A 25021-nucleotide genomic window follows, 5' to 3' on the forward strand; every position below is an offset into this window, starting at 1 on the left:
AGATTATCCCTGTTAGCTTTCTAGTCAGTGATGTATTATCTCAAAGTTTTAGTAAAAAACAACAAAAACCCACATTTCCATAGTATCCATAACCTGTAATATAATCAGGAAAAGCTCTTTATACCCATTCCTGGAGATTATATAGTAAATGCTGATCAGAGCTCTATGAGCTTCTTATCAAATCAGTGCTTTGGAGTAAAGGAAGCAATCAAATCAGAGAAGATAACATTCTTCCTCTTGCCTCTTGTGCAGCAAGCTGAGTAGAACCCTCGGTAGGACTTCGGCCCTGCTCCAACAGCTGTCCTAGTGTGTCCTCTTGGTCTTCTTGGGAAGGTCAGAGGGCTCTTTCACCAGTGTCTTCCATCAGCAGTCTCTAAGACTTCCACACTTGGCCATATTCCTCTATGACTTTTTCTTTCCCTCTATCCAGGGACCAAGACTAGAACTTTCTCACCTTCAAAGGCAGAGTTTTCTCTAAATTTTGCAAGCAGGGAAATACACTTCTATTTCTGAAGCCTTTTTTCCATAATATAAAACCTATTCCTTGTGCCATGGTCAGCCCCTGTCCGTAATCCCTTTTGTGTCACTGAATGCAAATAACCAGTCCCTGAACCCTGAAACCTCTGACCCCACGCAGAAGTTCAGAAGGTGTCAGCAGAAGTGCAGAAAGGTATGCTAGCTGTTTCTTACCCAGGTTGTTCAATAGAAGAAGCCTTGGCCCTCTCCAGATATAAGTTCACTCCAAACACCCTGCCAACCTTTGCCATTCACAGAAATTTGGGGAATTCCTTAACCAAATCTACAGAGATGTAACTTTTAAGCAATGTGACTGGACTTGAAAAACTTGAAAATTGGGAAACAGTTTGGCAGTTTCTTTTAAAGTTGAACACTTACTGTCAGACCTCTAATGTGTGTGTGTATATGTAAAAATGAAAACATAAGTCTGCAAAAAGACTTGCACACACATTTTAGCAGGTTTATTATGAATAGTCCCAAACTGGAAACAACCCAAATGTTCACTAACAGGTGAATGTGTAAATTATAGTTTATCCAGATAGTGGAATACTAGTCAACAATAAAAGGAACACACTACTAAAAATAGTCACATGGATAAAACTCTCTGGCTCTGCAATTGAAAAAGACCAAAAACAAAAGAATTACACTATAAGATTTCATATAAATGCTGTATAAAATTCATCTGTGGGAATAGAACTCAGACAGATCGAGATGGAGGGGGCTTAATTGCAGAACAGTAGGTTCCAGAACTTTTTAGAACAATGGACTTCGTCTATAGCTGGGGTGGTGATTATATGGATATGTACATTTATTAAAACCCATCAAGCTATACTTTAAATAGCCAACTTTATTCCCAGTAAGTAATACTTGGATAAGTGTGGAAAAAGCTAAGGAGCAGGTTTACAAGTAGACCAGTGAAGCACAGTATGATCAGCAGCCTGGGCACAAATCCCAACTTTGCCTGTCAGTGGTTCAGTGCCCTTGGCCACATTGCTGGGCATACAGAGGGAAGGCATGGATTCAGTGATTTGGAGTCTCAGATCTTGGTGCCTTTGGTGCCTAAGGTTTCTCTTTAGCTGTTATTTATCTGTTCTGGGGACATCACATGTGTGAACATACTCTTGTCTTCACTAGACCCTCCAGAAAGAAAACCACAGGACATCAGCATTTAACACAGCGTGGGAATGGCCAATTAAGTAAAACCAGGAGAGTGAGGTCCTGGAAGCTAGAACAAGAAAGTGTACCATAAAGGAGGAGGCAAGAAGTAGTGCCATTGCTGCTGAGAGCTGTGGGCTGGTTTTAGGGATAAAAATGTAGCTCAGTATATGGCACAGTAATAAGGTCTTAAGACAGTTGTAGTAGTTCTGGCCTAATCTTGTTCCCTACAATCCCAATGAAACAGACACAGATTTTTATTTTTTTTTTAAATCCCAGTTATTTATAAAATCTCCTCTTGAACTGTACTATGCCTGACAGCAAATACCAGTTCCCTCCTTTCTTTCTTCTTGTCATACTCCTTGGTGAGAATGAGAAACAGTAGCACTCAGTCACCTTCTGAGGCTGGTGTGTTTGGCTAGACCCAGACCAGCATCCTGATTATTACTCATGTGGTGCTGTGCGGTGCCTTTCCACTTGATGGCACCAGAGTGCCAGGAATGGACTGTAACTCTGGGCCAGGACTATGAGCCTGCTTGTGCTGGTCACAGCACAGCACACAAGGCAGTAGGGGAGAAACTATTTGGCCCTCCCAAATCTAAGAGCCAGGCAAGGGTGCATTTAGACACAAACTAGGCAATACATGGGCATGTGTTTTATAAACAGCATCTGCCAAATAAATATACAGTCTTGTGATTCTGAAAAGGAAAGAAGATCCACACATCACGGAAACACTTTGAAGATTTTGGAGCAGTTATTCTTCAGTCTGTTGATGTAAGAAAGACTGAGTTTCTCAGGACTTATGATTTCACGTATCTTCCTGTCGAATTCAAGTTGTAGGTGGAGATAGCTATTAAAAGAACAAAAGTTGCCTGAATCCTGAGGCCTAAAAGAAAGAACAGGTGTTAATCTGGGGTAGGAGAGATGCACCTGCACACTTACTGGGCTGGCTGCCTTGCCTGCCTGATGTGGGGTCTTGCAAGAGATTTAGGCCTAAGGGAGCCCTGAGTGAAGAGACAGACTCTGGGAGGCAATCATTCCAGCGTGGGATTGGAAAGGCCCCACACACTCAACAGCAACAAACTCGGGGTCAGGGAAAGGGTTAGTGGTTTTTCAGTTTCCTTGTCTTTCCTCTTCTTTTCTGGGGAGAATTTTTGTTTTGTGTGTTTAGTACCATAATGTAGGTAGTAAAAAGCTGGCCTGTGGACTTTATTTTCTTGCAGAAAGTAAAAGACCTGCCATTGTGTTGCTGCATATCCCTTAGCCTTGCCTTTGCTTATGTTTATGTTGTTTTATTTTTTTTTTTGTAATAACCATCACCTGCTTTAATTACAGAAGGTTTTCAGCACTTTCCCTCAGATTCTAAGTTACTATTCTAAAGTATAGCTTAGTCTTTTAAGATTTTTCTGAAAAAAAAAAAAAAAAAAGGATTTATTTATACAGTCCTTTTCAAGTAGAGGTTTTGTTAATACTCAAAAATAATAATATCAGAAATATACTTACTGATCTGTGCTAATGGTGAGGAAGATTTATGCAGCTTTCTGCAAACAGAACTCCAGCAGATTTGGTGACTTTTGCTGAGCTGGATGCATGCCTAACCTGGCTTTTTATTCCTGGGGTGAAAAACAACAGAAGTATTTATTTTTGCAGTGTAGAATTCTGTATTAGCGTGCTGTAATATCATTGATGTCATCACCGAAAGCAGCTCGGTGCCTAGAAGCCCAGTAGCTGAAAGCAGGCCTCACAGATGCCACTCTGGGGATTTAGAACCTAATAAATAACTCCAAAGTGATGCCCACTCTAAAAACAAATAATGCTGCCTCTGGATGCAAATCCTTAGTGGAAGTGTGTGACTCAAGCAAGATTCGGGTGATGCAGGCACTCTGGTATTAATGAAAGGGCAGGGACAGTCAGGGCTGACAGACCAGACAGGTGTGCTGCTGAGATGCTGGCAACAAAGCACCAGCGTGTAGCTGTCTTACCTGGTTCTTCCCATGGCAGAAGGGTACAGTAGAGGAGTGGGGCCTGCAAATCAGGGGCGCTGCTTTTCCTGGTCCCAGTGCCAGCCTTTCTTCTCTGGGCTAAGTCAGAGGCACTCCCCTGGCACTTTCCAGCAATGTGGTGCCACTTAACATGCTGACTATGGAATAAAATAGAGCCAGTTAAATGCATCAAGCCATTTTTTTTTTTTTAAGAAGTGGATGATGACGAGTTTTATTTGAACCTAAACATTGTTTTTGTTATCATTAGGTATGCTACGTTGACTATGGTTTTAGTGAAAATGTTGAAAAGAGCAAAGCATACAAATTGAACCCGAAGTTCTGTTCACTCTCATTCCAAGCTACAAAGTGTAAGCTAGCAGGTAAGAGGAACTTTTAAAAATATCTCTCTTCATTTTGGTGCATTATTGCCTTGTACTTTTGGATAGCTAAATCCTAGAATGGAATAAGTATCTGAAGGTGTTATAATGTTACTTCTTGAAATATATGAATAAATTTGTGTTTAATGTAGTCTTTATAAGATGTGATTATTGTAAAAATGCTATAGTTTTGATAATATCTTATTTTATATTCCATATATAACATGCATAATATTTTTATTCTATTGTAAAAATGTCTATGCGCCATCTTAAAGAAGAATAGTTCGACTTGACCTAGAAACAACTGCTAGAGGCTCTGTATTGTGGGATTTTATCAGTCTGAATCATGCTGTTCAATGTGTTGTGAGGTGACTGTCAACTTCTTTGCCACTGAGAATGGACCCTGTGGGTTCAGTTTATAAGTAATATGCCTTAGTACACCCAGGGACAAGTTCAGCTATAGTTGGTGTACAGTTTGTGGTTTGTGGTCAATGCTCTCTACTGTCCTTTCCTACTCATAGAGGGTACATGTGTATGAGAGCGATATTGTAGGGAGAACCTGAAAGTATGGCAGAACCAGCAGTCATGTCAATGATAAGGAGAAGCATCCTTAATGAAATATGCATCATACTTGAAAGCCTGAGCTAAATTCAGGAAATATCATGGTTGTCATGAAAAGTAGCCTTTCCCAGCAAGGGTGAGTTCTTAAGTCAGGAGAGCTGGATTCACCTCTACCTGTGAAATAAATCTCAATTAACTTTAAAAGTCTGTTACAAACATGTAGAAGTTAGTTTTGAAAAGGACATTTCCAGAGCATTAAGACAAGATTTAGGATGCTGAAATGAAAGGTTTGCTAAAATTTGTAAAGTTATTTGTCTGTAGAACAGAACAAGAACAAGGACAAGAGAAAAATAGCTCAGAGGGAGTCTGTGAGCTTTAGCTTTGGATTTCAGGGGGCTAGATGGAGAAGTAGTACTACTGGGAGGAATGATGAGCTGGTTTAATTAATTTAATAGATTAACTTAAAGCTGTCATATTTATGACACATAGAATTAGAATGTTCAAAGAATTTAAAGAACAATTAGACTTCATTAAAATTCCTCTAATACCCATGTTATGTTAAACACTATTTAATCTGCCTTTGATAAATCAGAAAGTTCTATTATCTAAATTTTCAGTAAATATATGTTCATTTTAAAAGAAAAAATGTGTATAGTTAATTAGAAAATGAAAAAGTCAAGGGTATATTTTTAGGAAGAACATTACCAACATACAGTACTGGCAGAAACAGCATCCTTCTGTTTTAAATGTGTTTGTATATGAACAAAAAGTGAACACTATTTCTCCTAAGGTAGAAATTCTGATTGATCATCAGCTTTTCTTGTTATCTTAAAATTGTCTCCTTTAGTCTGAGCACCATCTTGTTCTGACCTCCAGCTAGTCTTTTACCTCAAGCTTGTCTCTGAGCTCCTTCTTGTCTCCTCATTCCATCTTGTATTTGACCATCATCATGTCTTTGACTTCCATGTTATTGTTGCGCAGCATCCTGTCTCAGAACTCCATCTTTTCTTTTACCTCCATTGTGACTTTGACCTCTATCTTGTCTTTGACCTTCATCATGACTGACCTCTCTGTCTCTGACCTCTATCATATCTCTGACCTCCAGCTTGTCTGAGACCTCAATCTTTTCTCTCACCACATAAAGAAAGAGAGGGGGGGAAAAAGATCGTCTGCTTTAGGTAATCATTGTAAAGGGTATTCTCATTATAATTTATATTTTAAAATCAAAAGTGGGTAATATTAAAAAGAATTGTAAAATAAAGCTTCCCTATAAAATTTAAGAGTTTTGTAGAAGATACACAATTGTAATAAGTGGCTAAAATGCACATAATCAATATATCCATCTTAAAATGATTTTACTAATGAAGTAGAAATTGAAACATTCACTATTTTTTCAGGGTTGGAAGTTCTAAGTGATGATCCTGATTTAGTGAAGGTGGTTGAGTCTTTAACTTGTGGGAAGATCTTTGCAGTGGAAATACTCGAAAAAGCTGATATTCCACTTGTTGTTCTGTATGATACCTCAGGAGAAGATGATATAAATATCAATGCCACCTGCTTAAAGGCCATATGTGACAAGTCACTAAAGGTTCACCTTCAGGTACCACTGTGACCACTGTTCTCATCCATTACACCTTTCATAGGAAAGAAAGTTACCAGAAGAAAACGTTATAAATTCTGAGCAAATAATAAAGGCAGATTACATATGTATTGAGAGGAAAAGTAGGGGGAGCTAATGGCAGGAAATACCAAAGTATAAATGGTAATTATTAAGAATTGGATTTTTGCTTTATTTTTCAGTCCCTACAATGAATTTATGTCATTTGCAAAGGTAAAAGGAGGGAATAAAATAAAATAAGGGTAAATTAGATCCATAAAGTTGTGGTTTTATAAGATTTATTTATTTATGCATACAAGAGCTGGGGCACAGGCCAGAGATGCGAGGGGGTGAGAGGATAACCAGAGACAGAGTGGGGAACAGAACAGGCAGACTGACTGAAATACACTGCTGAGGGGAGCAGCGGGCAAGGCAGGAGAGGTCTAGTTCGCCAATGTAGGTTGTTCCCTGGCCGGCCGGGGATTGAACTCATGCTGCAGAGGCTGCGGATTGCTTCATAGTGTGGTACTTAACCCCTTGCACCACCAGGGAGGCCCCTAGAGCCATAAAGTTTTTCAATCAATTATTACTAGCATTTTTAAAATGTTAAGAACATAAATGCCTGCGAAGAAGGAAACCTTTAAATAACTTACAGAACAGCCATTCTAAAGAACAAGATTAAATGCTAAAAGCGATCATTTTGGAAACTTTACAGTAACATTGGGGAAATGTTTATTTTAATCATAGAACAACAATTAATTGTCTTTATAACTCTTTTACTTAAAATTACTAAATTAAATCTTTACTACGATTACAATTTTTGAAAATTATTGAAGTTAATGTGGTCTGTAGGCATGGATTAGAAAGTTAGCTGATAATGGGGTTGATTTTGTAAGAGCTTTTTATTTTCATTTCTGTTAATATTGAAAAAAATGTTTTAAATTTTCTAAATTAATGTAGAGAAAATAAACCAAAGTTAAAGAAATCTTTATCCTTCCAAAAAGTGGAATGTGGTAATAAGTTATTGTATAAAAAATGTCTATCCGTGCCTGACAGAAAGGATATCAGACATTCCTTTTAGAAAGAGAGGGATTCAGATAAGTTTTTCACCTTTAAATAATGATTTCCTTTTATTCTATATATCCTCCAACTTGCTCAGAAGGTTGGAGAGTTTTCATGAGATATTTAGATAGTTACCACTTATGTAGGTAAGTACTACAATCTGTTCTCACATTCTTAATGTATCTTTTGTTTGTTCCAGGTTGATGCCATGTACACAAATGTCAGAGTGACTAATATTTGTTCTGATGGCACACTCTACTGCCAGGTGCCTGGTAAGGGTCTGAACAAGCTCAATGACCTTCTGCATAAGATAGAGGACTACTTACATTGTAAGGTATGGCAAAGCATTATCCACCTATAACATCAGTCCTGAAAAGGTCACTAAACTGTACAACTGTGAATAACCTTTGAATAGTTTGAGGTAGAATCTCTAGAATAGAGGTAAGAGCCGAACACTTCAGAACTTGGAAAAATCCAGATGGTTTCACTAATATATGGAATATAGAGAAACAAAACAAAGCGTCAGACAAAACCAAACCAGAAACAAACCCTTGAAATCTGACTGTAAAATTGAGGCTACAAGAGGGGCAGGGGGAGGTAGAGAGCCAAATGGAAAGGGGAGGTGGTAGACTAGGTGGAGGACTGTGGTGTCTCGGTAGTGAGTGTGATGTGGTAACACACATCTAAAGAAGTTTGAACTTGGACTTCTGAATCATGTATAGTGGTATGTACCAACATTTCCTCAGTAAAATAATACAATTTTGAAAGGTTTGACCATGTGAAAATCAAACACCTATTTGTTTCTGCATTGTAAAATGAGGGTAATAATGTGCATATCCATAGGCTTGTCAAGACTAAACACAGTGCCTAACACATACTGTGTGCTCAACAACTGGTAGATTTTCTGTTTAGTGTGCCAGTCATGATTCTATAGTGCAGCCGCCTGTGACTCTTGTTTGCTGGAGTCAGTTAGGCTCCTCTGTCTTGGACAAAGATGAAACCATGAAATTCAGGAGGAAAATCAAATTCTTAATTCTGTACTTATTTTCTGAGGCATCAATCCAAACTAAGCTCCCATAAGTTTCTGAGAACCAACCACCTCAGGAAATATGGTTCTGTAGTTTAAGTATATTAATAAGCTCCGTGTCTTTTAATTTGAGTATTCTTTTCTGAATCGGGGTTTTGTAGGGGTTTTGTTTTACAATCCTAAGGTGATTTCCTTAAATCCATTATTAGGACATTATAGTTGTAATCCAGAATATGCTGTGGTTAAACCTTTGTGCCACTCCAACTGTGACCCCCTCTCACTAAGCACCTTGTGACCCTTGTATACAGCTTTATATTTTAACCCTTTGGATGTTTGTGTGCTTTACTTTCATTAAGGGCAGGAACCTTGCCTTATAATTTTCCATCCCTTACAGCACCTACACTAATGTCTTACATAAAATAAGTATTCCAAAATATTTGCTGGATTGGATTAAATCTGTATTCAGACTACAGCCTAGACTTGAGGCGATTGATCTATAGCTCTACTTCTTTCTGTGTTAATGACATCTTAGATGTATTTCAAGGTCATTATTTAAGTTTGACTTGCTAATCTATCTTGGAGAAACCTGGGACACCCAGAGATGCTGACTGTGGTGGCGCCTTTGTATGCATGTGTTTATAACATACGGTGGTGAAAGCACTCTTGATAGTCCCTGCTGCTCTGGCAACCTGAGCGGATGCATTGCCTTTGGAGAAAGCACAAACATTCATCTGAAAGTGACTATGATAGGTTCCTAGCTTCAAGCTATAGGAGAATGAAGAAACCCATAGCTTTCACTGGCACCAATACCCATATTTGTCTTCACATTTCTTTTGTTTTAGAATTAAAATCGTATCTTTGAATCTAAATGTCCGTAAAGAAGCTTTATGGACAGTTAGCTCAACCACTTCACTTTCATCCAGGCTGCTCTCCTTTTCGTCAGATTCATTATCCTCCTTGTGTTGGACTGATGGCTCCAGAATGTAGACGAATCATTGAAGCATACTGACCTCCACACTAACCTCATTAGACATTTCAGCAGTGTCAGTTTATGAGCCATGTGCCAGTAGCTGCATGAGAAACAAGGCAGAAGTTCTCTACTCCCACATGCAGTGCACATGTGCGCATGCACACACACACAACACACACACACACAGGTGCTGCACATGCTGCAGTGCCCTCCTCATGGAAGGTCTGTTTACATGTGGGTAAAACAGTGGGCCTGTATTATGATGTTTTTTTTTTTTCTGATGATAGAGCAGTGTGCTCTTTGCTATGAGTAAAAAGAATCTTGTGTTTCTTTGTTACAGCACATGACCTCCGAGTACTTCATTTCAGTGCCCTTCTGTGGGAAAATCTGCCTCTTCCAGTGCAAAGGAAAATGGTTACGAGTAGAGGTAAAAGGAGTTGCTTGACTTTTTTTTTTTTTTAACTTGTCATGATAGTTCATACAAACAGGTTTTTTTTGAAGTGGAACAAGTGCCCCTGTACTCATCACCAGTTTGAGAAACAAACCATGATGGTGTGGTTGGTTCTCCATGTCTGTCCCCTGTTCTGTTCCTCCCACCTCTCGGGGGCTGCTAACTGAACTGGGTGTTCCTGAGTGTTCCTCATTCCTCTTCATTTCTTTATATTTTTACCTAACACACTTCTATTTATCTTAATATAGCAATAATGTAAATATAGAAATAAATATATTTAACATTTTATCAAGATGTAGTGAGCAAAGCATAAGTAAATGTTTTAAAATTTTATGTAAATGGTAAAATATTGACTCTTGTAAAACATACATTTTCATTCATTTTATTTATTTATTTATTTATTTTTAAAGATTTATTTATTTATACAAGCACTGGGTACAGTCAGAAGCACAGGAGGGAGAGAGAATTCACCAGAGCCAGAGCAGGGAATAGAACAGACAGACTGACGAAATACACTGCTGAGGGGACCAGCGGGCGTGGAGGAGAGGTCTGCATGCCATGTGGAACCCTCGCCGGTGGCTGGGGATTGAACCGGCACTGCGGAGGCTGCAGGCAGCTTTGCAGCCCAGTGCTCAACTGCTGTGCCACCAGGGGAGGCCCCATTCATTATATTTATAAAATTAATCTGTGTTGATAGGTGCAACTTACTTGTTTTCAGTGCTGTATGGTATATCAGTATGAACTATGCCAATTTTATCACTGTTCTCCTATGGTGGATATTTACATTGTTTCTTTTTTTTTTTTTTTTTTTTTTTTTTTTTTTAAAACAGCAGTACCATAAGCCTTCCTGTGAGCATCTCCTGGGGTACATATGAAAGAATTAAATTTCTAATATAGAGAATGTCCTCAGTTTTACAATATATTGTCTATTCTCCAAAGCCACCTTTCCAGAAATCCTTTGAGAGTTCTGGCTTCCCAGGGGACTTTCAGACCCTCCCTCCTGCCTAGGTCTCCCGCTGTGTCTCTGTACAAGATGGCTTAAGCTTCAGAGCTCACAAACTCCTGTATTTCCTAGTAATTGTCCTATCTTCTTGCAAGCTCAGTTATGAATTTGAGAGGTTTATTTATTTTATCTTGCAGGTTTTTTATTTTTGTGTCTACTGTTTCTTTTTTTCTCTTCCCTTTTGATATTTCATTTGTCCTATTGTTAAAATTATGAATCTGGGGGGAGGTTCCCTGTTTCTTAAACAGGTTCTTAACCTAGGTACAGAGACCCATCTATGTTTCAAGAGGCTTCCTGAACCCCCCTGGAATTATATACAAATTGTGTGTGCTAGTATGTGTTGGTGTGTGTATCTGTTATGCATATTGGGAAGCAAGTATCTGTAATTGTCATAAGATCATCATAGAGCTGTTTCATAAAAGTTATCTATTTTTCCCCCCACCCTCATAAGAGTTATCTTTGACTCCTTATTCTGACTCTCTGAAACATTGCCTTTACCTGTCTCCCATCTTTTGCCTTGCTTGCCTCTCACTTTATACTCCAACAGAATCAATATGCTTGTAGATCCCACATGTAAGAAATACACATGCACTATTGCCTATCCTATCCCCACTGTTTAAAATATCCAAATATTCAGCAGCAGTCTTTCTGCCCACCTGTGACTATGCAGGTGCTTCCTTTCACCAACTCTCTCCCTCCTCAGGGCAGCAGTTTCCTGCCTGCCGGTGACCCGCACTATGCCGGGACTTCTCTTCACTGACCTCCCTCAGCTGAGGCTGCTCTCAAGGCTGCCCTCCTATAATTATGCAGGCCTCTTTTAGCAAACCTGTCCCTTTTGGGGCAGCTCTTTCTGCCCGTTTCTATGCAAGTATACTTTGCTTTTCTATCCCTCTCCTAATAAACCTGCTCTTTAAAGAAAAAAAAAATCCAAATATTCAAACTAGATTGCTGCCAGCCCGGTTTACCCCCATCCATCTTTTTATGGTCTCTAAAAAAACCGTATTTGTGAAATTTATGAAATTTGTGAAATTCATGAAATTCAAATTTGTAAGATATGAAATGTAAATATCCCCATAAGTATTATTTCTTGAAGTAATAAAAATTTATGTAATTAAATTATGTAGCCAAAGTGACAAAATAAATTATATCTTTGATAGACTTAGTAAAAAATAATATTGTAGGAGACCAATGACATGAAATGTTTTTAGGTGATATTAAGTGAAAGCAATTATGATGGAGTATATATAAATGTTACAATTTTTATAAATTAAATTAATTTTTTTACAAATGTTGGCTGAAAGACTTTGAAGGATAATAATCATCTGTGGCAGATTACAGGTGATATTTATATCCACTTAAGTATCTGAATTTTTTTGATGGAGTGAAGACATTTTACTAAAATTAGAAGAAAAAAGTAAATTCTAAAGAAAAGCACACATTCTCAGCATTTCTCCTCCAGATGGGCCCATATTTGGCTAATGTTTAATGATGACAGATATCACAGTGGTTTATTAAGGAAATAAGGGCAACTAAATGGACATCTAGAATCTTATACTGTGATGTTGCCTTTACAGAAGGTAATCATTTTATCACGGATAGGTAATTATTGATTTAATTCAATGTGTAGTTTTCCCATTTTTGAGTTATTTAAACTTATTTTACCTCTCTAGAGCTCTATTGAGTTTTGATTTTTCAGTTGGGTTAAATGATGTAAATTATCATTGGGTTTTCTGAGAAAGCCATAAAACACCAATGTATCTTATTATTTAAAGATAGTATTTACTTGCTACAAGAAAAATTCTGTCATTGAATTTTGCATTTCCTTATGCTAACACAATTGGTTTTTTCCTCACAGTTGATTATTTTTAAAAATATACTGCATCTTATAAACAGCAATATGTAATAATGTATCAAATTATCTTCTAATCAATAGTGTCCTATAATTGAAAACATGGTAAACTTTGCTATATCTATGAATTTTACTGGTTTAGTTTTATTAGTTTAGTGATTATTGCTAATTAAACAAATTGACAACTCAGTGTTGAAATAAATTCTTCTCTAAAAGAATCTCTATTTTGTAAATACTACTTTTTAAAATGAGAGAAAATGTAATTAATAGTGATAGTCTTTGTTACTTTTTTATATGCCATTGAGAGTTAGACCAAATGTAATTTCTCCGAAGTGTTTTGGTCATTTCAATATACTAATAAATTTGCCAACAACATCTGTCTCATTGCAGATCACAAACATTCACAGCAGCCGGACTCTTGATGTTCAATTCCTGGACTCTGGTGCTGTGTCATCTGTAAAAGTGTCTGAGCTCAGGGAAATTCCCCCTCGATTTCTACAAGAAATGATTGTGATTCCACCTCAGGTACTATATGTTACAAGCCTGGAGATTTGGATTTATTTGTAGTCATGTTGTGAGATGCCCGTTCAGTTTTCATCTTGTTAATGATTGAGGGGCCTCCCTGGTGGCCTAGGGGTTAAGTCTCAGCACTATCACCACACCAGGTTATGAAACCCACAGGGTGCAGCAGACCTCTCCTCTCTCTCTCTCTCTCTCTCTCTCTCTCTCTCTCTCTCTCTCTCTCTCTCTCTCTCTCTCTCTCTCTCTCTCTCTCTCTCTCTCTCTCTCTTCAGTCAGTCCTCCTGTTCTGCTCCCCACTCTGCCTCCAGTGAATAATCTCACCTTCTGCACCATTGGCCTATACCCCAGTTCTTCTATGCAAAAATTTAAAACAATAAAAAGATAATGATTGGTTCAAATGTGGTGTTCACTAGTTTTCAGAAGTAAAATTTGGCCACCTTAGACAGGAAGACCAACATACAAATGTACTAAATATTGTTAATAAATGTCTATTTATTTAAACGTCTATTTTACAGGCATGGAGTCACTAAATTATATTGTCCAGTTAGAGGTTCTACTTTAATCATTAGATGCCATTTTCAAAACACTGTGTGTAAATATTTTCTTTCAGGATTCTTAGTTTAATTACATAGGTATTCTCTCAAGAAAATCTATTCGTACTTAATCATTTTTTTGTTTTCTCCATAGTTATTAATAAAAACATTAACTTCAGCCTATGCTGCTTCTATTGGTAAAAATTCATATAAGAATTTTTAGTAATTTTGAGTTAATTGAAATTTTTGAGAGCCATTTCCATAACTTTAGGAGTAGTGGATTTTGTACAGAAATCAATTGCTTTTTTAAAATTAGTTTTTTTTTTATTGAGGTAACATTGGTTTCCAATGCTGTGTGTGACTCAGAGCCATAGGCTCACACCTCCTCAAATGTGTGTTACCAGACCACACCCAGCACCAAGGCACCATCAATTAATTGCTTTTTTCAAATTTAATACATTTAAAAAAAGTTCCTATGCCATCAAAACTCAGTGAATAAAAAGCAATTGACCTAATTAATGTGGCTTTTATAATTTATCCTTATCATTTATCTCCAGTCACCACTGCCTTTTCTTTTTTTTTTTAAAGATTTATTTATTTATGCACACAAGAGCTGGGGTACAGGACAGAGGTGTGAGGGCTGAGAGGATTCACCAGAGACAGAGTGGGGAACAGAACAGGCAGACTAACCTAAATACACTGCTGAGGGGAGCAGCAGGCAAGACAGGAGAGGTCTGCTTCCCCATGTGGGTTGCTCCCTGGTGCGCCTGGGATCAAACTCATGCTGCAGAGGCTTCAAATTGCTTCATAGCGCGGTGCTTAACCCCTTGTGCCACCAGGGAGGCCCATCACTGCCTTTTCTAAAATGACTATTACAGGGAAGCTGTTGAACTCATTTTCTTTTTTTTTTTTAAAGAATTATTTTATTTATTTATGCATACAAGAACTGGGGTATAGGCCAGAGGTGTGGGAAGTGAGAGGATTCACCAGAGACAGAGTGGGGAGCAGAACAGGTCAATCTAATGAAATACACTCTGGAGGGGAGCAACGGGCAAGACAGGAGAGGTGAGCTGTGCCATGTGGGTTAGCTCCCTGGCCTGCAGAAATCGAATTCATACTGCAATGGCTGATAGCTTGATAGTGCTGAGCCTCCAACCCCAGCACTACCAGGGAGGCCTGTTGAACTCATTTTCAAGCCAGCTTTCAAAATCATTTTTTCTCTTATAATTCTCAGTCATAATATTGAAAATTGTTACACCTTTAAGTGCTGTTTGCACTTAATAACCCCAGTTGTTAATAAGAACCCCAGTTGTCTCTTGTTAGAACATATCTCCAGGGCCAACCTTACCTAGAAAAATTTCCCTGAGTTGGAGAGGAACAAGGGATCCTCCCCACGCTCTGACTGCAGGTCGTACAATAGTATCTTCTTTGTGCTACCTTGTTAAAAATAATTTGTTTCTGTTAATGTCCTCTACACTCATTATTTGATAAATGCTATGTTGGGGGAAATCTTAAAAGCCAGCTAAGTCAAGCCTCTGGCCCAACATCTCCTAGTCTAAGTCAGAGGAGTAAACCAATGGTCTGTCAGCCAAAGCAGACCCATAAAAATTAGAGTTTTGCCTCTTGGGTCTCAGTATGTTTTAAAAATGTGAGTCAGTTGCAATTACTTTCACCTGGAAATTCCTACTTCTATTGATATTTCTCTTGACAAACTAGAAAATTTGACTACCTAAAGCACTCTTTTACAAGAAAGTGCTCTGTGAGGCTTGGTAAGTGGTAACCTCCTCTCTGCGGGGCCCATGTTCTCTAGTGTGCAGGCCCCTTCTGACCCACCTCACTCCCTCATTGCTCTCCCTCGCCCCCAGGGTATCAATGAAGGGCATTAATGCTTTCTGGCTTCTCCCCTCCAGAGGCACTTAACCCAGGGAGCATAGCGAGGGACTCACTATGCCTTGAGGGCAAAGTATATGACAGGGAGAATGGGGGTCAGAGAGGAAAGAAGGAAGTTCTGGAAGTAGGATGTTCGGGAACATTGGCAGTAGCTTTCACTCCCTTCACTGAATTGCCTCCATCAATTCAAAAGTTTCCATGAGGCTAAATGGAGGTCACCCTGAAGTGACCTTTTATTCCCTGCTATAGCCACTCTGCCAAAAGCTTGAACAGTGATGATGAGAGATAAAAAGCAATGGGGAATATATGAACTTAGTATTTCTTACCCTCCTTAATTCCCAATTCAACCTCCTTTAAAAGATGAGCACATATGCCTGGCACTGAAAGTCGGTTTCAGATTTCACCCAAATGACACTTCATTTTTTTTTTTTTCAGTTTCACTTAGAGGAAAGACCTATATTTTCTCAACTTTGTGATTTTACACAAGTCAAGTCTCTCTTAATCCATTTTACCATTTGTAAAATGGGTTCACGTATCATGCAGAAGTGTTGTTGGGTGAGAAGTACATGAGGACCCCGGTATAAGTCTTTCCACCTACAGGATAAAAGGCTATAGTGCTCTATAAATAGAGCCAGGAATCCAGCAGATACCCCCCCACCCTAAGAACTGTGGTTATCATTATTAGCGATTGCTCCTACTTGCTTTCTATCTTGGCTTTCTCTGACTTGTAGGCAATTAATACTGACATTACCATAAGTACCTCTTTTAAGATGGTGTGTTCACTTTTCCATTGTGTTTTCTTTTCAGGCTATAAAGTGCTGTTTAGCAGATCTTCCTCAGCCTGTTGGCATGTGGACACCAGATGCTGTGCTTTGGTTGAGAGATTCTGTTTTGAATTGCTCAGACTGCAGCATTAAGGTTAGTTATCTTAATAGTCTTGATTCATTAGAAAACCTGACTGGGATCAAGAATTTTATCTTACTATAAATTGATACTTTCACATCTGACACATTTTTATAGTCAAGGTATTGGTCACCTGTGTAGTGGTAAGATGATTGCATGGCTTAATTTTTATTTAAGAATGTATCTCATATCTCCATTATCATTTTTAAACCCTTATGTAATTTTTCCATTTTTAATAAAGTAGCAGAGATAGTTCTCTGCTCTCGTTTTGCTCCATAAGGAACTATATTCCCATTAGAGGAACCATGTATCTCTTGATCTCTTGATTTAAAGATCATTTCAGTAAGTCCTCTGTTTCTTTTTTTTCCCTAAAATAGAATAGATTATAAACAAGTTATTTGCTATATATTTTCCCTAAAGTTTATTTAAACAGTTTTATTTTGCTAGCACATTACTTTTTCTTCACTTTTGCATCTTCATATCAACATTGCTCATATTTCCAAGAATAGAAATGTAAGAAGGTATTTCTCCATTTTAACTGATGTTGGTAGTGGTATCTTACATAAGCATTCAACAAAGAAATGTCCGTAGGAAACATCTTCATAAAGATCTCTAAAATATTCTCGCGTACACTTATTTTCTTATTTTTGAATTTCTCTAGTGTTTGTAATTTATAATTACACACTTAATTATGTACTATTTTATACTCTTCATTTGCCACATGATAATAAATATTGTTTTCTCAGCTACTTTTTTATTAAACTTTAAAGCCAGGGTATTGGGTACTCAATAAAAATATTTTTTAATGGTTGATCTTTGAAATGTTACTTCTGTATCAAACATATCAAAGTGAATGAGCAATTAGTACTTCATTCGCACTCCAGAGGATTGATCTTATGGGAGAGAAAAACATTGAAGTGAATTGTTATAGAAGTGTTGCCTTGCTGATATCTCCCTCTCTTCATGCCTATTCCTCCCTTTCATTTCTAGCCCAATTTGACAAAAGATAGATGTGGTTAGAAATATTTCATTTTTGTCATGTCTAAGATAATCTACAAAAACTAAACGAGAAGAATTCACAGTCAGCTAACCCTTGGAGACACACAGCTATCAGTGTGTGGGTCTTCCACACAAACACTTGCTCCTGGCAGGAAGAGCAGAGGTAGCTAGGTAGTCAGAGGTATCCTGGGCAAAAGGTGTAGAACTGTGATTTTGGTCTATTTCATAGAGATCCTTTCTATTTTTCTCTCCGGATCCCTCTCTTCTTATGTAACTGTTGGGGGATGTGGTAGGGGGCCAGTAGGCACTAGGGAATCAGTGTGGGGGGAGACAGCTGTTAGGACTGAACAAGGAATTTAGACCAGAGGTCCCCAAGACTATGGTAAATACCAAAACTTTTTCTTTCCCTTCTCAGACTAAGGGTGGACCAGCTAAGCAGAATGTGTATACATTTTGCCATTATTGTGATTATCTTTTTGTTGTTGAAGCTGAATGATAAGCACTTGGGAATTGATCATGCTGTTCTTTTTACTTTGAATATTTTAAAATGTCATTAATTAAACAATGTTTAATCATGGTATATAGAGCTATTTCCTCTCAGTGATACTGACCTCTAGCAAGTTATAATACATTCAGACTCAGAGTCTAGTAATTTTTTTATTTCCATAAGCTTGCTACTGATTTCTAGACTACATTGACTTAAGAATCTATTCATCTCTATAACTGTGATAAATAATTTATTTTACCTTAAAATGAATTTATCAACTTGGGTTTTATTTTAAGTTAAGGTAATATCTGTTTCAGGTGTTCAGTTTCTCTCCTTATCACGTGTGTGTGCCTGCGTGTCTCTGGTGTTTTGGTGTTGTTTTTTACAAAATATTATTTTAATATTCAAATTTAATGTAACAGCCTCTCAGAATTAACTGTGAAGTTGTATTTCTTTAATTGCTTTTTGTGTTTTCCAAAGGTTACAAAAGTGGATGAAACCAGAGGAATCACACATGTTTATTTATTTACACCTAAGAACTTTCCTGATCCTCATCGAAGTATTAATCGTCAGATTACAAATGCAGACTTGTGGAAGCACCAGAAAGATGTGTTTTTGAGTGCCGTACCTAATGAAGCTAGCTCCCCCAACAGCAAAAATGGCAATACCCCCATTTTGGGCAACACTGGAGAGAATACCAGAAAAAGCCTCACAGATGTCATCAAAAAGTCCTTGGTGGACCACACCAGCTCTTTCTCCATGGAGGAACTGCCACCTCCTGTTCACTTGTCAAAGCCAGGGGAACACATGGATGTGTACGTGCCTGTGGCCTGTCACCCGGGGTACTTTGTCATCCAGCCGTGGCAAGAGATACATAAGTTGGAAGTTTTGATGGAAGAAATGATTCTATATTATAGTGTGTCTGAAGAGCGCCACATAGCAGTGGAAAAGGACCAAGTATATGCTGCAAAAGTGGAAAATAAGTAGGTTCTTGGACAAAGAATTTTTTTTCTGTTCCTCAAAAAATATGTAGGTGATACCAAGAGTCCTAATCCCTGCAGGGGACTTTGAACAGGACGTATAGGGATTTTGAATGTGAAACAAGACTAATGAATTATGTGGTTTTCTAATATTTAAAGTAATGTCATTTATCTAAAAATCTAGTCAACCATGTTCATGTTAAAACCTTATTATAGCTAAAACGAAGGTTTAAATGTTTTCCTACTTTTATATTTTATATATTTCGGACACCACCCACCATGGTCAAACAGTTCTGCCCAAGGACTCTTAGGTTTATCCAGTTAATTTGTCCCCAGATAATCAAGGGATGTCTTATATATGAGAATATGCTATTGGATTTTTCAAATTTTATGAGCTGAATTAATGTAAAGACTTTAGAGCTGCTGTCTTGCTTTTAACACAGGCCTATTTATTAAATTTGTTCCCAACAGTGGTAAGACAAGACTTAGGAATTCAAGGCGCTTTTTTTTTTTTTTTTTTGTGGGACCCTCACCTGCACTGGCTGGGAATGAACTGGAGCTGCAGAGGCTGCAGGCAGCCTCGCATGAGTGCCACCAGGGGAGGCCCTCAAGGCACATTTTTTATTAAGGTGGTTTGCAAATCTATCTGAGTATAATAATCTGGAAAATTTATTAGAAATGCATTTCCTAATTCCAGACATCCTGAACCAGAATCTCTGGGGTTAGTAACCCCAGAAACTGTTTTTAATAAACTCCAGGTATAATGTAAAGATAACACTAGGGGTGGATACTGATTTATTTTTATTCCATACTAATTAACAACCTATGCCAAACTGCATTTCCATATGAAAATTTCAGTTTGATTGAAAGTTCTTATTTACACATCTTCATTTCAATGATAATGATGAAGATGGTGACTACCATTAGCCAAACAACAATTATATGCTAAGTACTACTTTAGGCCCTTTATTATATATTGTTTCTGCAAGTGATTTAAGATTAAATATTACACATGAGATAATTGAGGCTAAGAGGGGTTAAATAACAAGCTCAGGACCAGCTCAGATCCCTTCAGCCCCTTTATATATATTGTACTTAACTACCATTTTGTATCCTTGTTGCTTCTGCAACTCCTAGACTATTCCTTGCTGTACTTTGGGCTTAGCTGAAGCTTTCTTCAGTTCCCCCCAAGAAGCTCCTGATCTCAAATGTTTAAAGTTGACCTCTTCATAGTTCTCTTACCATGGAGGGCTCTACAGCAGCAGTGTGGGTTTCCCATACCTCTTGTCCACTAAGTGTATGTTGGCTGGAGAATTGGTCCTGTCTGACCAACTTCAGCCAGCTGTGTTGCAGCAAAGAGCCTGCTATTCCCGTGGGCTTGGGGCTCATGTGGCTGATAAACCTGTTTCAGAGGATGGCTGGTCTGCTTCACTCCCCAAGGCATTCGGGAACAGTGTTTGCCCCAGAGACAATTTCCTTGAAGATGTCAAGAACAATTTATTTTTCCAAATATAATAATACTCTTTATGTATTTGAAACTATAGGACTTTAAAAGCTCCCCTCCTTCCTCAATTAATTTGAAGTCTAGGCTCTTCTAACTTTAATGATGATGCTGTAGATCCAGAGATGGGGAAGTATATTTGTGTCTTTTTTCCTATCACCTTGAACTCCAGATCTGAAAACATGCTCTTCTTCTTCCCCCATAGTCTCTTGCCCATTCCAGGTTCTGTGTTTTAGACGGTAGGTTAGAGTTTGTGTTGTATTTTATTTTGTTCTTTAATGCCCTTACTAGGCATAATTAAAATTGTCAACTTTGTGTTCAAAATATTTTGTAATCTCTTCCCAGCTTACCTTCCCAGTCTGTCTTTCTCTTCCATTCCTCCACAAACAAGCCCTTAGCGATATCGTAGTGTTTGTTCCACTCCAAACCACTGTGCCCTGTAGAGTCTCAGACATTTCTTTGGCCTGGCCTGGTCCTGCTTGTCTCCCTCTTTCCATCTTCCACACATGTGCCTTGTTCGAAACATGTGGACATCCTGTCGCCCCTTCACATTGAAGGGATCCCCCAGGATTGTCCTGATCATCCTCCATGTCATTTGTTTCATTTTGCTTAACAATCGTGGGTAGTCTATGCATTGATTTTGACTAACTCCAGGAGGCCTGTAGAAATGTGTTCAGTTAACCAATTCCTTCAAATGAGCCAGTGACAAAACAGAATAGTAACCTTTGGAAAAAGGAAATGCAATCTCTTTTTAAAATCCTATGACAGCATAGTTTTTATTTGGACACACATTCACATTACTTTTTCTTATTATTATAAAATGTAATTCTTAAAGCAATTACTGACTTTGTGAACTTTTTCTTCCTCTTAATGCCTATCTAGGTGGCACAGGGTGCTTTTGAAAGGAATCCTGACCAATGGACTGGTCTCCGTGTATGAGCTGGACTATGGCAAGCACGAATTAGTCAACATAAGAAAAGTACAGCCCCTGGTGGACATGTTTCGAAAACTGCCGTTCCAGGCAGTCACAGCTCAGCTTGCAGGTAATCTCTGTGGAAGCTGAATTCACGTCACAACATAGTTTATTTTGTGCTGAGTACTCAGCTATGGCCTATTGAATTAGTTTTTTTTCTTTTTCTTTTTCACACAACTTCCCAAACATGATGGAAATAATTTGTAATGCTCTCTCACAATCATGACATCCCATTGATATCTGCTGCGTCTACTTTTCCATATTCCTTTCTGTCTCTGGTTTCATACATGAGTATATTTCAAATGCTATAATTTTAGCACAGGTACAGTATCACATTCTGCTTTCTTCATTTAGCATTTTCCCTCCTAAGTATTTTTTGATTGCCTTTTGATGGTACTGATAATTATTTTAAATAGCCGTAAAATGTTTTGTTTGATCAATATGTCCCTATTTTTGAACATTTGTGTGTAGTAGTAAGGAAAAAACTTGCAGCTATGTATACTAGCCAAAATAAGACAGTGGAAACCATCAGAAGGATAACATGCACAATTAATATTTCCTAATTGGTACATAAATTATGGGAAAAATGTACATAGTTGAATGTACACAATTATGACATATTTCTGGGTCACAAAATATGTCCGTTTTCATGGCCAAGGGAGTTTCTAGTTGCATCACAGGTAACAGCATGCAGGCACGCCGTTTCACCAGCCTCTTGACTATCATTAAAACGGAAGATCTAATTTAATAGGTGTACTGGGTACTGGATGATAATGCTATTGAATGAGGTTTCTGTCTTGGCTCTGTGGTTTCTGTCTTGCAGTACAAATGTTGGTAGCTCCCTTGTGTCCTCTCCAAGCTACTTAGGTAGCTTGAGCAATGTAACGAAGTGCCACTCAGCGGCCTGTCGGCATTAACACAGGTTGTGGAGGCCAGAAGGGCTTGAGGGTGTAGCGACCTCTTGTCATCTGGGACTGTGTCCCACTATGCTGGGGAGTTGTCATGTGGAGCCAGCCTGATTCATCATCCCATTCACCCCATACAGTTAGCAAACAATGGCGGAAGTTCTTTGATCCCAGACATGAAAGAAACTTACCTAGATTCTTAAATATTGACCAGCTTTTATAGGAGATATATACATTGTCTTATTTTAACTATTTGGCAGTTGGAGGGCTTACAGTTCAGGGCTTACTGTGTGCAAGAGACTTTACCAGGCATTTCATTTCATTGAATTCTTCTCACAGTAGGCGGTTTAGGTACTGTTGCTGTCACTGACACACTTCGGAAAACAGTGGATTAGAGGTGTGAAGTCCCTGTAGTGCATGCTTTTCTTCACTGCTGTTCTTCCCCCTCAGAGTGGCAAGCATGTGTGCAGTCAGGAGGCCTGGATTCAAGTCAGTTAAACCTCTCAACCCTCCTCCTTAATTATCTGTAAGGTGAACTCTAAATCCGTGTCCTGCTTCCATCACCAAACAAATGTGTAGATCAGATGAGAGAGTGAATAGGAAGTCACATGGCTATCTCCATGATCAGTTTAAATCTACATTATGCCTTATATATGAGAAATGGGCTGTGGTTGTTATTACCTTATTTTATAACACAGCATTAAATCTCAGTGGAAACTTGAGTCTGTAGGTAAAGGTTTACAGAAGTAATCCCATTCCAAGAAGAAAAACTATAAGCTCGACTGCTTTGAGATAGTTCAGCAACTGTTTTTCAGCAAGGCAAGTCTAATCTGGTATGATGACAATACTTTGGGACTGACTAAATAGTTTTCCATTATAATGTTTGACCTTGCACTGCTCCCTGTTTTTCTCCTAGGAGTGAAATGCAACCAGTGGTCTGAGGAGACTTCGATGGTGTTTCGAAATCATGTGGAGAAGAAACCTCTGGTGGCACTCGTGCAGACAGTTATTGAAAGTGCTAACCCATGGGACCGGAAAGTAGTGGTCTACTTAGTGGACACATCATTGCCAGACACAGATATCTGGATTCATGATTTTATGTCAGAGTATCTGGTAGAGCTTTCAAAAGTTAATTAATCACTGCTTCTGAGACCTTGACAACTAATTCAGATTTTTTTTTTAGCAATAACAAAATGTAGTAGGTTTAAAAAAAAAATCTTACCTCTGGTACATAGCTCTGACTCCTAGGGGGATTAAAAAGAATATGCTTATGTTTGATGAAAGATATTTAACAAGTTTTGTTTTAACAGAGTTGACTTTTCAAAGAAAATTACACTTGAATTATTACTATAATATTAGAATAAAATGTTTATCAGTATGAAAACCATATCTTATTATTTCCAAGCTTTATGATCTTTAGATGAAGAGTTTTCCTTTATATCCATGCCGTCTTCCTTGCGGTGCTGGGCCCTTCTCCAGTTAGATTGAGAATTTCATGGCTTAACTCTACCTGAGAGTGATACATCCCAAAGCAAGTGGTACCAAACTATGTGGTGACCACCGCAGTTTTTAGCACATCAGCATTGCTAGTGCTGCTAACTGGAGGAGCATCCCAAGCAAAGCAACTCACCCCACAGATGAAGAGTCCAGACCAAAGGCCCAGGCCTTCCACAATCTTGCTACCCAACCCCATTCTCCACCACTCCCTGTTCCAGCCACACTGGACTTTTATTTGGTCCCTGAACCCCGTGGATGTTTATCCAGAACTGCTGATATTCTAAAGCAAGCCTTGCTCATCCCTCCAAGTCATGCTTATTCTGTTCCCTCAGCCTGTAGTCCATTCTCCCTGCCACCATTTTGCTTGTCAGTATCCTCTCTGACCTCCCAAGCTGACCATGAAGCCTTCCCTGATGCCCCTTGCTTGCACTCCATTGTATTTTGCATACTCCTCTCTCTCAGCACCCAGGTCTTACTGAGCATGTAACTAGTCTAGAAATCAACCACCCCCATTAGCTTGTGAGCCCCTTGAGAGAGGAATCTCAATCATGTCTCTATCCAGTGATAAGCTAGTAAGTGTTAGATAACTGACTTGGGGTAGGGAGAGAGGAGGAGCAGAGAATGAGCCTTGATTTGTAGTGTGTGAAGAATCCCATGTTGCAAATACTCCCACCACTGCCGAGTTCCAAATAACTACATGACTGAACGTGGAGTTGGGAAGAGATCCATGCAGGTGGCTCTTGTGAGCCTGCACAACAGACAGCAGCTCTGCCATCTGTGTCCTGCAAGAGACAGAAGCATTTGCACAGATCAGCCACCCATTGTGTGCTCGCCAATGGTGGGAGGATGAATAGACAGAAGGAAGGGTTGGAGGCCCTAACAGTGGTCCAAAGATGAGGCGAGGAGACCTGTACTAAGAGTGGGGCAATGGGAATAAAGAAAAAAATATCAGAAGCTTTTTGAAGTTTTTAATTAGAATTATTACAACTGACAGTTTAGATACAGAATACAAGGAAATGGAGGAATCAAAGAGTGATTTCAGGGTAGAAGGCCAGGCTGGAGAAAAAAGTCATTTGCTTGGATTTTTTTTTTTTTTTTTTTAAAATCAAGAAATGTGGCTTGAGAAAATCTAGGATCCTGACAACACAAAGTATAAAGATCAGATGTTTTAGGTTTTCACATAAAACACTAAAACATTTCACATAACACATTGAAATCTTTCTAGCTCTTAAATTTTATAGCAAATATTTACAACTGCAGTGATTCAAAATTCAGGGATGC

At 38.4% G+C, this 25021-nt stretch overlaps 1 protein-coding gene across 1 annotated transcript in view; it reads left to right on the plus strand.

Annotated features, from left to right (window-relative positions):
* TDRD7 (tudor domain containing 7) overlaps positions 1-23627 on the plus strand; it is a 49522-nt gene extending 25895 nt beyond the window's left edge. The window contains exons 9-17 of the mRNA XM_037492004.2: positions 3922-4033; positions 5989-6191; positions 7450-7584; positions 9588-9674; positions 12941-13075; positions 16303-16413; positions 18365-18867; positions 21248-21408; positions 23160-23627. Of these exons, the coding sequence (XP_037347901.1) occupies positions 3922-4033; positions 5989-6191; positions 7450-7584; positions 9588-9674; positions 12941-13075; positions 16303-16413; positions 18365-18867; positions 21248-21408; positions 23160-23380 (1668 nt within the window). The 3' untranslated portion in view covers positions 23381-23627. The remainder of the gene's footprint in view (positions 1-3921; positions 4034-5988; positions 6192-7449; positions 7585-9587; positions 9675-12940; positions 13076-16302; positions 16414-18364; positions 18868-21247; positions 21409-23159) is intronic.
* The last annotated feature ends 1394 nt before the right edge of the window (positions 23628-25021 follow it).

The sequence above is a fragment of the Talpa occidentalis genome, unplaced genomic scaffold, assembly GCF_014898055.3.
Source record: "Talpa occidentalis isolate TD23 unplaced genomic scaffold, MPIMG_talOcc4v2.1 talOcc4.7, whole genome shotgun sequence".
Classification (NCBI taxonomy): Eukaryota; Metazoa; Chordata; class Mammalia; order Eulipotyphla; family Talpidae; genus Talpa; species Talpa occidentalis.